We start from the raw sequence: 12,246 nt of genomic DNA on the forward strand, positions 1-12,246 counted from the left end.
GGAACAGCCCTCGTTCACACCAGCACCCCCCTCTGCACCTCATGTTGTGCCCCAGGCTGTGCCCCCCAGACCTACTCTATGGCATCTTGTGCCCCAAAAAGCATAATCCAAAACTCATTGTGTAGAGGCCAAATCCAGACCCAGCTCTGAGCCCTGTGGGAACCAGGCAGGATCCCACCTCCAGCCCGGGGATAGCAGCCACATCCAACAGACAAAACCCCCCAAGTCCAGCCCTGGCACCCTGAACTCACTTGCCAACAGCTCCCAGATCCTTGTGACACCCTCTGCCTGGCCCCTGGGTTTTATAGCCAGGCCCAGCCCAGGGAGGGGCCAGACAGCCTCAGCTGATTGCACCCCCGCTAGGTAGGGCACAGGTGAGGAAGAGGAAGAAGAGGATGAAGGCAACAATGCGCAGAGCCCATGTGCTGCAGGGGTGGGACAGGGATTGGATTAGAGACAGGGATTGGATTAGGGACAGGATGACTTTCTGTAGGTTTGGGCATCCTGGGGGAGCAGGGATGGGACTGTACCCCCCCATGGTGTCCCACTGCCCCACTGCATCCTCTCTCCTGCCACCCCCAGCACGTGGCTGGGCCCCCCAACTGGGACCCCTCCCCCATTATCCTTCCTGGGCTCCCCAGGCCCTACTGGGGGTGCAGGGGTCCCCTCTGTGATCCCCTGCGTGGGTGGTGGCTCCTGCTGACACCTCTCTGCCCTGGCGCGTGGGGCTGACGCGGCCGTGCCCACGATCCCGTGTCCCACACCCTTCCCCACGTCACCTGGGACACGTGCCAGCCGTGGGAGTCCCATGCTGCAGGTGGAGAAACTGAGCCAGCACAGAGCTCAGCTGGGGTGCCCGTGGCATCCTGCTGCCGTGGGCCATCACCATGTCACCTGGGGATCCAGCCTCCAGCAGTGACATTCTGCTGTCAGCATTGAGGGTGCCATGGGCCACCGTGTCCCCAGGGGTGCTGAGGGCACTCAGGCAGGCCTGGACCTGGTGGCACCAGCCCAGAGCTCCCTGGCACAGGGTCAGTCCCGCTGTGGAGCCGCAGCCAGGCACGTCCCAGCTCCCTGTGCCTCCGCTCCAGCGTGCCAGGCCAGGAGGAAGTGTTTTATTTACTGCTGTTATTTTTAGCTGGATCGTGCCCAGCTGCCTTGACCAGCCCAGGACAAGAACAGTGCCAGCGGCAGGGAGAGTCCTGCACAGACAGGGAGGATTGTTTCCTAGAGTCTGTTCATCTCCTAAACCCTCATCCCCACAAAACCACAGCTGTGGGGACTCACACCCCACCTGCACCCATGGACGCTTCAGGAGCTGTGCAGGGGCTGAGGGCCCAAGGGTAGGGGGCTTCCCTCAGCCTCCCCCCTGCCCTGGCTTAGCCCCAGCCAGAAGCCATGGCACTGCCTGGCATTGGTTAATAATTAAAGCAAAAAGCTTTGCAGGAAGAGAAACACAAACTGGCCTCAAGCTTCCAGCCAGAAACGGCCACAGCAAAGGACAGAGCAGGGTGCTGGCGCCCCACAAGCTCCTGTTCTGCTTAACTGAGCCGCAGTTAAGCGCAGTGCTCATTCCTGCAGGGCCCTGTGCAGGCACCAGTGCTCCTGGATGGATCCCAATGGCTGAGCTGCTCCTGCCCCAGGGCCACTGCTCCCTCCAGGACACATTACACACAAACTGCTTGGCAGCTGGGACAGGCTGTTATTGATCGTGGCTGTGTTATCAGTTGTGGCACACTGATCAAAGGTTGTCAACAGAGGAACCAGGCACTGGCCCACAGTGGTGCCTGAGCAGGTCCTACACACACAACACCCACAGGGCAACAGCAAAGGCCAAAGCAGGTGATGTGCTGTGTCCCAGGTGCCATGTCCAGCTTCCAAAAAGCACTGAAATAAATCCAGAAAGGTGCAAGGAAAGGCTTCCCTGGAGCTGCAAGGACCATGGGAACATGCACCCATCTATCCAGTCCAGGTTGAGTCACAGCCACAAGGGCATGAGGCCGTGAGGGCAATGCTGAATAGGTTATGGTGAGGCAATTAATTATGCAAATTCCAGCAGGCCACCATCACCTCCCCACAGAGCATAGGAGCCCCAGGCGCCCTATTGTGCTCCCCAGCACCTGAGCCTGACACCAAGGCACAGCAACACAACCCTGGCACAGCACCGCCTGAGCCTGGCACAGCACCCTGCGACCCTGACACAGCACCCAAAGCACCCTGTGAGCCTGGCACAGCACCCAAAGCACCCCATGAGCCTGGCACAGCACGCTGTGAGCCTGGGACAGCACCCAAAGCACCATGTGAGCCTGGCACAGCACCCTGCGACCCTGGGACAGCACCCAAAGCACCGTGTGAGCCTGGCACTGTACCCCACAAGCCCAGAGCACCCCACACAGCACCCCCTGAGCCCAGCCCAGCCCCTGCTGTGCTGAGCGACAGACGAGAGAGGGAAGAACCTCAGGACACAGGGCTGAGAAAAGCCAGCATAAAGCGTTTTTATTGCGATAATAAACTGGATACCTTTGTGCGGCGGAGAAGGAAGTGACTGCTGGGAATTTCTGTTACCAAGGGACCGGGCAGGGCAGAGGGAGGGGCACAGGGGACAGCTATGCGTCCTGTGAGACCAGGCAAGCAGCGATGACCAGCATCAGGTGGCAGGAGAGAATGGGCAGGTGTGCTCAGAGCAGGGACAGCAGGGGGCTGATGGTTCCTTTTCATGGGGAAGGAGGAGGACAGAGGCGTTTCTGTTGAGTTGAGCCCCCGCCACCTCCCCTGCAGACAGCACCTTCCCTTTGTCCAGTTTTCCTTTTTCTTTAAAGAAAGCTCCATGCTATGGGATTTTCAGGGTGTGGTGGAGCTCTGGTGGAAACCCAACTCCCTAAATCCAAAAGTGGTCTGGAGGGGAAAGCAGGCCCACCATGAGATGGCAGGGTGAAGCAGGGGCAGGGCAGCCCTCCTTTACCAGAGCAAACCCACAAGGCCTGCAGTGATGCTCCCCAGGGAGCAGGGAAAGGCCAGGCTCCCTCGCTGTCCCACTCCAGGCAGAATTCCTATAAACAATCCTAGTGCTACCTTGCTCTCTGCATCCCTTCAGCCTCAACAACCTCACTCTGCTATGGCTTTTGCAGCAGCAGCAATTTCTGGTTTGGAAACACCATAAATCTGCACCAAAACAAGTAACTAACAGGATTCCTTTTGTTCAAATGACTCCTATCTAAGGTCAGCCCATCTGCGTGCTACTGGGAAAATGAAGTCTACACCTGGAACAAAAATAAGATTAAGAACTTGACCCAAAAAGAGTTGAGGTTTACGGTGTATAGTTTAAAAAGACATAAAAACACGATACAAGGAGGAAGAGTCAGACGCAAAGCTTAGTGACCAAAGGCATTCAATCAATGTGTAAGGTTATACAATGAGTGTAGTGGACTATCAGGAAAAGCTCCGTACAAAGTCATGTGCACTCTTCTTGAAGCTGAGATTCTGGATTCCTCCATGTGCCAAACCTGTGTGGAGAGAGGAGAGGCAGTGTGACAGAGTTGCCTGCTGGACAGGGAGGGAATGTGCCAGGGCACAGCAGCCTCCACACAAACCACACCGGGCCCTCAGAGCAGCAGCCAAGCCTTGATCACAGAGGGGAGCACAGCCCCACCCTGCCCACACCGTGGGGACCCCACACCCCAGGGCAGAGCCCCACAGGATCACAGAACGGGCTGGGTTGGAAGGGACCTTAAAGACCCATCTTGTTTCAGCCTCCTGGCACAGGTAGGCACAGTCCACTAGTCTAGTTGTTCCAAGCCCCATGCAGCCTGGCCTTGGACACTTCCAGGGATGGGGCAGCTGTAATTTCTCTGGACAGCCAGTGCCAGGGCTCCTCCAGCCACACAGGGAAGAATTTCTCCCTAATATGTAATAGTATCTAATGTACCCTTGCCCTCTGTCAGTGTGAAGCTGTTCTGCCTTGCCTTGTCACTTCAGGCCCTTGTGCAAAGTCCCTCTCCAGCTCTTTTGGAGCCCCTTTAGGCTCTGGAAGGTGCTCCAAGGTTTCCCCAGAGCCTTCTCCACTCCAGGCTGAGCAGCTCCAGCTCTCAGCCTGTCTCCACAGCAGAAGTGCTCCAACCCCTGGGTCACAGTCATTCCCTCCTGCCCACACCATCAGCCCCATGCCCTGGCAGCCTGAGAGGCAGGAGGAAGTGCGGCAACTGAGCCCCCTTGGTGCAACAACACTCAGAACCCAAGACACAAAGAACCAACGTGAACCTGCTCTGCCAGGCTGGGAACTTTGCATGTAGCACTGTAGTGATCAGAACCCCAGCTCACCAGACTCCCAAGAGCAACTTCTACCCACAGCCAGAGATGTGCCCTGTCCTCCTCATATTCCCCATGGCTCCCCACTCCCCCCTTGCCTCCATCCCACCTCCCCACACTGCCCCAAGATCAAACACAGGGCCCTTGAGCTGTCCTCAATGCACACAGTCCCTGACAGAAGCTGCCCCTCCTTACCCGAGGACAGGGTGCTGGGATGGGTCATTCCAATTTCATGAGCTCCACGTCAAAAATTAGAGTGGCGTTCGGTGGGATGATCCCTGGGTGCCCAGTGGAGCCATAGGCATAATCTGGGGAGATGGTCATCTTTGCCCGCTGACCAACGCTCATCTGGGGCAGGGACAGAAAGACAGGGACGTCAGGAGATGGGCACAACTGCCAGGGGAGTGACAGAGGAGGGACACACACACCTGTCCCCACTGCTTTCCCTACACTGGGCAAGAGTACAGACTCAAAGGAGAGGAACAGGAAGAATGTCAGAGGGAAAAGGCAGGCAGCATGGGCTGGAAAAGGAACAAGGCTTGAGATGTCCTTTACATGAGGGAAGGCAGGGAATGCCAGGAAATTCCCTCCAGCCACCAGCACCCTTGTGCTGCCAGCACGGCACAGAGCGAGCAGTGTCACACGGGCAGAGCTGAAGCTGTGCTGTGCCCACAGCGTGGGATCACAGCCTGGAGCTGTGCTGTGCCCACCAGCCCTCCCTGTGCGTGGGCTCTGGAGCCCGGGAGGCCTGAGCGCTCCCGCCGTGCTCCTGCAGAGCAGAAATGTCAGCGCTGAGTCACCGGCGTGCCGTAGGTGTTGCTGGGGCCTGGCCCGGCTCCATTGCTGCCAGCTGGCAGGTGGCAATGCAGAAGGTGATATTCACACCCACACCTCCCAGCGCTGAGGGGGTGGAACAGGGGAATAAAATAAAGAAATAATACAAGAGGGAACGAGCTGCAAGCACACTGAGTGCTGCCCACGCCGTGGCTCCGGCACGGGGAGCGCGAGGCAGAGGAGCTCCAGGCACCTGAGCGACGCCTTCCTCCCAGCCACGGATCACCTCCTGCTTGCCCATCACAAACTTGAATGGCTTGTTCCTGTCGCGGGAGGAATCAAACTTCTTCCCATCCTCCAGCATACCTGGGGAGACAGAGGGAGATGGTGATACAGGGACAGAGCCACGCACGCCAGTGTGAGATGTTGTGACCTGGCAGCCCGAGCAGGTGACAGGCACGTGGCTCTGAGTCAAAGATGTGTCTCAGCTTGTCCTCCTTTTCCCTGGGAAACACCTGTACAGGAGGGGAAACCCCTGTGGCATCACCCATCCTGGGACAGGGAAGGATGACACTTAACTGCTTCAGCCCAAAGAGAAGTGCTCCTCTGGGTCAGGAGCAAGGACCGACGGGAACAAACGGATGGGGGAAGAAAATCTTGTCCATCTTGCAGGACAACCAACAGTCATTTATCATGAGGCAGCAGGATCCGACCTTGTGCTTCCCATCCCACCAGCAAACACACCTCTCACTCACCAGGCTTCTATCTTCAGGCACCCAAAACTCTGATGACACTCCAGTGCCCCATCTGGAGGCTGTGATTGGCCTCCAGCCCTGCCTGTGCCCAGCTGATCTAAGCCAAATCCCTCCTGGACCCGGGAATGACGATGGGGAGAGGCAGCACCAAGTGCCTGGGGCAGCCCTAATTCCCCAGCACGGGCTGAGCCAGGCTGATATCCCCAGAGCTAAATATAACTCCCCAACATGAGCTAAGGAGGAATTTCCTCCCCTCCCTTGCTCCCTGCCTGACCTTCTTGGGGAATCTTGGAGCTGGCACTGCCTTATAGGAGCAGTAACTCCACCAGTCAACTCCTCTAAGGCAGCTCCAGCTCTACATTAACACAGCCAGTGCCCTGTACAATAAACCCTGTGTGATAAGAGCACAATTAAACTCTCTTCCATAACACTTCACTTCCCAAAACAGCCAGAAAATCCTGCTATCCTGACTGGAAACTGCTCTACAGTCTTGAAAAACCAAACTTCCTCAGGATGGCACCAGGTAGATTGACTTCCTTTTGCCAGGGCATGTGTGCAAGGGAAAATGTGTCTGTGAAAAAGATGGGATGGGGGAGCTCAGCCCCTGCTTGCACAGTGACCAGAGGGAATGGCACACAGGGATGGGGAATGTTGAATGCAAAGAAGGGAATGGGAAAAAATACATCTCTTTTGCAGGGGCAACAAGCACCAAGACCTGTGGGCTCCTCCCAGGGAGCAGAATTAAGTTTTTAATTTAACAGACAGCAAAAATCCCTTGTCCAGTGTGTCGAGCGTCAGCTCAGCTGGTCATGCTGCAGCCCTGGACTTTGGAATAGTAAATCTGGAGTTCTCTCATTTCCTCCTTCCAGGATAAACCTCTTGTTGCTGAACCTGCTTCCAGCCTGCCTGGCACTGCTCCTCGCTCCCGCCTGGCAGCAGGGACAGGGCAGCCCATGCTGGCTGGCACCAGCAGCGCTGCCTGCCTGCGGCCCCAGCTGACCCCGGCTCCCAGCCCTCCAGGGCAGCACTGGGCCGAGGTGGGACAGAGAGGACAGCCCTGTGCCACCCTTCTCCCTGCACATCCACCAAGGAAAAACCCCAGGGGCCACACAGCACAACCCCCTGCTTGTCACAGCAAGCACGGACTACTGGGATGCTCCCAGGGCATCTGCAGCCTGCAGAAGTGCATCCCATTCGATGTCCAGAGGCATCAGCAGCAGTGCAGGAGATGCTGCCAGCCTTGCACAGGAGTGGATGGCACTACCTGACTCCACTGCCAAGTTCACCTGTCCCAGTGCAGCCCCAGGAAGTGTTTCAGAGCTGCCAGCTCCCTGGCTGCAGAAGAGAGGGATTGATGAACTATGCTGGTTGCAGCAGCCTGAGGGATCGATCACTCAGCTCTCCCAAACCAGGATGGAGAAGGTCATATGTGGGAGCCTGGCCAAGCTCCCCCATCATGCCAGAGGGGAAAACAAAGAGGCTCCAATCCTTCGGAGACTGCATCCTCATCTCAGGCACTTCATCTGCCCACAAGCCTCCTGGGAGACTTCTCCAGCCCTGAACAAGTATGAGCAACCATTTCCTCCTCCCTGCCATCCCTGAGCAAGGAGATAATGAGATCTTAAAGCTATTATGGAGGAAAAGCATCCTCGGGCAAAAGCAGTTACCCCTGCAGAGCCCAGGAGCAGCAGACAGCCCCTGGCACATCCCAGCTTATCCAAGCCCCTTACAGGGCTCCGTCCTTGCCACCCCCAGTCCTGCAAGAAGGGCAGAGCTCACACGAGTGGATTATGGAGACCCACAGCCCTAGCTTCCATCTGAGCCCCCGGAGATCCCAGCTGGTCTATACAGACCCCAAGGGGTCTCAGGGAATCACAGTGAGGAAGAACAGAGAGCCCTACAGCTCAGCCATGGGATGGAGTGGGGGCTCTGGAGCACAGCCCCAGTGGGGCAGCGTGGCCCTGCCAGGTCTCTGGCACACTTGGCAGGCAGGAGCTGGGAGACGCCGGCTGCAACGTGCGCCTTGGCTCGGGGCCCCCTGGGCGGGCAGAGGCGGCGCGGAGCGCTGCTGGAGCAGGCACAGTCAGCCCTGGCACAAACCTGCCGGGTCGGGTTCTGTGGGGGAGCCCCACCCGCACCCCCTCCATCCCCTCTCGGTGCTGATCCCTGGCACGGCCATTGCCCAGGGGCTCTGGCACAGAGCCAGACACCAAGGAGAGGCAGGAAGACACCAGAGCAGTGGGGCAGGCACCGCTGCTCCAGCTGGGACAGGATGGAAAACCCTTCCCAGATGCCCTGGAATACCCAGCATGCTCCAAACCCCTGCTCAGGGCAGGGATGCCTGGATGAGGTTCAATCCTGCCTCCACCAGCACTTGCCATCACTCAAGCCCACCCCATTATCACCCACAGGTGGATGGGGAGAGGGCTCTGGCCAACATTCTTGAGGCCTGGCAAGACAGAGGACTCCAGCACAGGCAGGGAAGGAGGTTCAGGAGATGTCACTGAGCTCCCACAGATGCCACAACCCATGGACTGGCAGTCGCACGCTGGGGAGGAAACACCTCCTCACCACAGGATGTTTGCTGAGCAGTGTGAGAGCATCGAGGGCAGCACCCAGAGCAGCCAGGGGAGCACCACTGCCCCAAGGACTGTGCACAGGCTCAATGGGAGGACAGCAGTCCCCTCAATGCTATCCAGCCAGAGAAAGGCAGGTTCCTCCAGTATTCATCTCTGCTCCAAGCCCAACTCCCTCAGAGACCCCCCCATGCCACTCAGGCAAAGCCATTTGGCCATTCTGTGTCAGACTTGTTCCTGTCCTGGCACTCCCCAGAATGACTACAGCCCCCCATTTCCCCTCCTGAAGTGCAGTGGGGTGCCCACAGTCCCCCCACACAGCCGGTCCCCCTGGCACCAGCACTGCAGGACCCCCAACTGCACAGCAGCCCCACTCTGCTCCCTGCTCTGACTCAGGGGGGCTTAGCTCTGTTGGCTCCAGTCCACACCCTCTGTTCCATTCCACGCCAGTTACTGCAAGCAAAGTGTGCTGAACACGCTGGGCGCATCAGGGAACTTCATTTAGTCCCTTTAAGAGCCCCATGTAGCAGATTTCACATCAAAGGCTCTTTTGGACACTCTGTGGCACAAGCTTGCCACAAAAAGACCCAAGATCTGGAAGGAAGGAGGGGGAAAAGGTTCAATTTCACCAGCTCCCCCTTTACATTTCCATCTCTGCAACCCCAGCATAAGCAACTGGCATCTCAAAGGAGGTTGCTCTTCTCTCCACCTCTTTCCTCTGCACTGCCCTCCTGCACCAGGGCTGTCTGTCCATTCTGGGATGCTCTCAGCCCGGCCATGCCCCATGGAGCAGGAGCCTGGACTAAGGCAGAAGCAGCACCAGCTGCTGGCTGACCAAGCTGGCTCCCCATAATCCCTCCCCTTGGATCACTGTTTTTTTTCCCAAATGGTTTTTACCCAAACCAGTGTGCATCCATAGCCCAGCACAGGGAGAGCTGCCTCCTGCACACCACAGCCTGGATCTCCCCAGCACTGGAGCAAAGGGCAGCTGGGGACGGAGCCAAGGCAGGCTCTGGAAGGAGTCCTGGAGTTCGGCACCTCCAGCACTGCACTCTGCCACCATCCCTGATGCTGCTATGGGATCGGGAATGCTGCAACCGGGATGGGAATCAAAGGTTTGTGAGGTTTCCCATGAGCCAAGCCCCGCTCCTGTCTCTGGCAGAGCCGGCTGCAGGAACTGCGCTGCCGACGCAGGGAAATGGCATCAGGGCCTGGAGGTGTTTGATTCCTGCTGCCTGCCGAGGCGGGGGGGCAGGAGCTGCCTGCAGACGGAACGGGGGTGGGGATAAAGGACAAATGGAGACAATAACAACAACAAAAAAAACAAAATAAAGGAAATTAGAGAATGTCTCCCAGGCGCAGCACATCACTGCTGCTGGGGAGGGTCCGTTGTGAGCAAGTCACCACGTAGCACTTTGCCTGAAGAGCCATGATGTGGGGACAGGATGCTAGTGACCCCCAAACAGCTCTGCCGGGGTGGGGGACAGGGCTGGGGAGAGCAGCCAAGCTCCAGCAGCGCCGCAGGAGGGGAGAGCCGGCGCAGGGAGCCGGAGGGTTGGGAGTCGGAAGGGCTGGCAGGCAGCAGGACTGGCCCACCGGGAGCCACTTGACTGCCTGCCAGCCTCTCTTTGTTCTTCCACCGGCGGAGGAAACGGGGTGGCCGGGCAGACCAAGCTGCTTCCTCTCCCTGCTGACGAGGGAAAGGGAAGGACAGGGGAGATGGAGGAGCAGCAGATGGGCTGGATGCCCGCCGAGCCCTCCCAGCAGGCCGGGCCCCGTTCTGCAGAGAGGGGCAACCCCAGCCCCCCAAAGGGAGCAAGGGGAGGCGGAAAAGCGCTGGGGCGGGAAGGGGAATTGGTTATTAGCAAAAACAGTCACAAATGAGTCATTAACTCGTTTTCACCACGCCGTTGAGCCAACGCTGTACAAAAGGCAGCCCAGGGGGACAAGAGCCCCCAGCGTGATCCCCAAAGCATTTTTGGGGTCCAAAGATTGGTTTCTTTACCTCCCCGGCTCACAGAAGGCTGCTGGAGGACATGACCCTCGCTGGCTTTGGGGCAGCCCCTCATCAAAGCACTACCCCGACCACTCAACAGCGGCCTGGTTACCCGCACCGGGGTCCCCCCAAAAAACCCAAGGATGCGAGTCTGGGGTGGCCCCACGGGTACCCCTGGTGTCACCCCACAAGGGAGAAGGGACTGGGGCAGGACTGGGGCGGGGGATTGCATTCCTGCAGGGAGCTGCGGCAGGAAAGACCCCGCTCTGAAGAAGCAGACCCCAAAGCTCCCGGGGGGTCACTCGTGGAGCCCTTAAGGGCCGCCCCACAGCCCAAGGGTCCCGGCTGCCCTGGGACCCCCGGGGCTCCACCCGGGGTGCCCCTGCCTGCGCCCCGGCTCCCCTCTGGGTCGTTCCCCGGTGCACCCCCATAAAGAAGGCTGGATACGCGTGGGTAAGGCCCCTCCATTGAAAAGGCTGCGGGAAAGATGGGGACAACGGGGCCTCCCCACGGCCACGGGGCGCCGACAGGACCTCCATCCCCCGCCGGGGGCTCATCCGCGCCCCCCGGGAAAGGCCCCCGAGGCGGCCCGGACCCCCCTCCTCCCCACGGAGCGCCGCGGCCCATGCGAGCCGCCGCGCTCGGGGTCCCTGCAGGCAGCCGGGGGCGGGGGGACCGGCAGGCCCCGCTCCCCCGGTGTCCGGGCCGGTGCGACCCTCCCGCCCCTCCGCTCCCGGGCTCGCCCTGCACTCACCCGTGTAGTGCACCACGCAGGTCTGGCCGCGCTTGGGGAACGTCCGCCCTGCGGGGAGACACGCGCCATCACCCCGCGGCACCGGGACCCGCACCGGGAGCCGCGGGGAGGGCAGGGAGAAGGGGTAGGAGGGAGCGGGCTCGCCGCGGCTCACCGTCGCCGGGGGCGATGGTCTCCACATGCACGCCCATGCCGGTGCCGGTGCCGGTGCCGGTGCCACTCGCACCCGCAGCGCCCGCAGCCCGACGGAGGAGGGGCCGCGTGTGCGCAGTCGCGGCGGTCACCGCCATAGAGCCCGCCCGTCACTTCCATAGATCCCGCCCGACCTTCCATAGATCCCGCCCGGCGGAGCCGCCCTGGCCGCCGCCATCTTCCGCCCCCCCGCCCCGCCGCCATCTCGGCACCGCGCGGTTGCCGGGGGAACGCGGGCCCCGCCATGAGGGACCCTCCGGGCGCGGGGCCCTGCGCGCTTCGCCCCCGTATCGCCATTTCCAGCCCGCACAGCCGCGCCCGGAGGGTCCCTCATGCCTGCCCACCAAAGAGTGAGTGAGGGTGGAAAGGGCCTCTGAGATCAGCGATTCCAACCTCTGACCCAACACCACTATGGCAGCTATAGCAGGGCACTGAGCGCCGTGTCCAGCCTTTCCTTGAACACCTCCAGGGACGGTGACTCCATCACTCTAGGCAGCCCATTCCAAAGTCTGATCACCCTTCTTGTGAAGGAATGTCACCTAATGCCCAGCCTAAACCTCGCCTGGTGCATCTTAAAACCACGTCCTGTCATCCTGCAGCCACGTGGGGGTCAGGCTCTGCTCCCAAGGAACAACGGACAGGACAAGAAAAAATGCCTCAAGTTGTGCCAGAGGAGGTTTAGGTTGGATATTGAGGAAAATTGGTTCAAAAGGATGATCAGACACTGACACAGGCAGTGCAGGGCAGTGGAGTCACCATCCCTGAAGGAATTTAAAAGACATGTGGATGTGGCACCTGGGTTCATGGTTTAGTGTTGGCCTTGGTCATGTTGGGATCTGATGATCTTAAATATCTTTTCCAACCATAATGATTCTGTGATTAATGCTGCTCCCC

The 12,246-nt window shown here is 59.3% G+C and overlaps 1 protein-coding gene across 1 annotated transcript; it reads right to left on the bottom strand.

Annotated features, from left to right (window-relative positions):
* Positions 1–2,471: 2,471 nt before the first annotated feature.
* On the bottom strand, positions 2,472–11,450 carry FKBP1A (FKBP prolyl isomerase 1A). The gene is made up of 5 exons (XM_058814697.1): positions 11,315–11,450; positions 11,161–11,208; positions 5,333–5,445; positions 4,501–4,653; positions 2,472–3,503 (listed from the first exon to the last, which is right to left on the bottom strand). Exons 1-4 carry the CDS (start codon positions 11,448–11,450, stop codon positions 4,525–4,527), a joined length of 426 nt encoding a protein of 141 aa, XP_058670680.1. The 3' UTR covers positions 2,472–3,503; positions 4,501–4,524.
* Positions 11,451–12,246: the final 796 nt, after the last annotated feature.

Source organism: Ammospiza caudacuta, chromosome 15 (genome assembly GCF_027887145.1).
Source record: "Ammospiza caudacuta isolate bAmmCau1 chromosome 15, bAmmCau1.pri, whole genome shotgun sequence".
In the NCBI taxonomy this organism is placed as follows: Eukaryota; Metazoa; Chordata; class Aves; order Passeriformes; family Passerellidae; genus Ammospiza; species Ammospiza caudacuta.

What these genes read in the sequence shown, in the direction of transcription:
- FKBP1A (XM_058814697.1), bottom strand. Translation starts at nt 11,450, where the DNA reads ATGGCGGTGACCGCCGCGACTGCGCACACGCGGCCCCTCCTCCGTCGG. An exon ending in CTGCGTGGTGCACTACACGG is followed by an intron (nt 5,446 to 11,160) that starts GTGAGTGCAGGG and finishes CTGTCTCCCCAG; the next exon opens with GTATGCTGGAGGATGGGAAG. An exon ending in GGGAGGAAGGCGTCGCTCAG is followed by an intron (nt 4,654 to 5,332) that starts GTGCCTGGAGCT and finishes TCCCTGCCCCAG; the next exon opens with ATGAGCGTTGGTCAGCGGGC.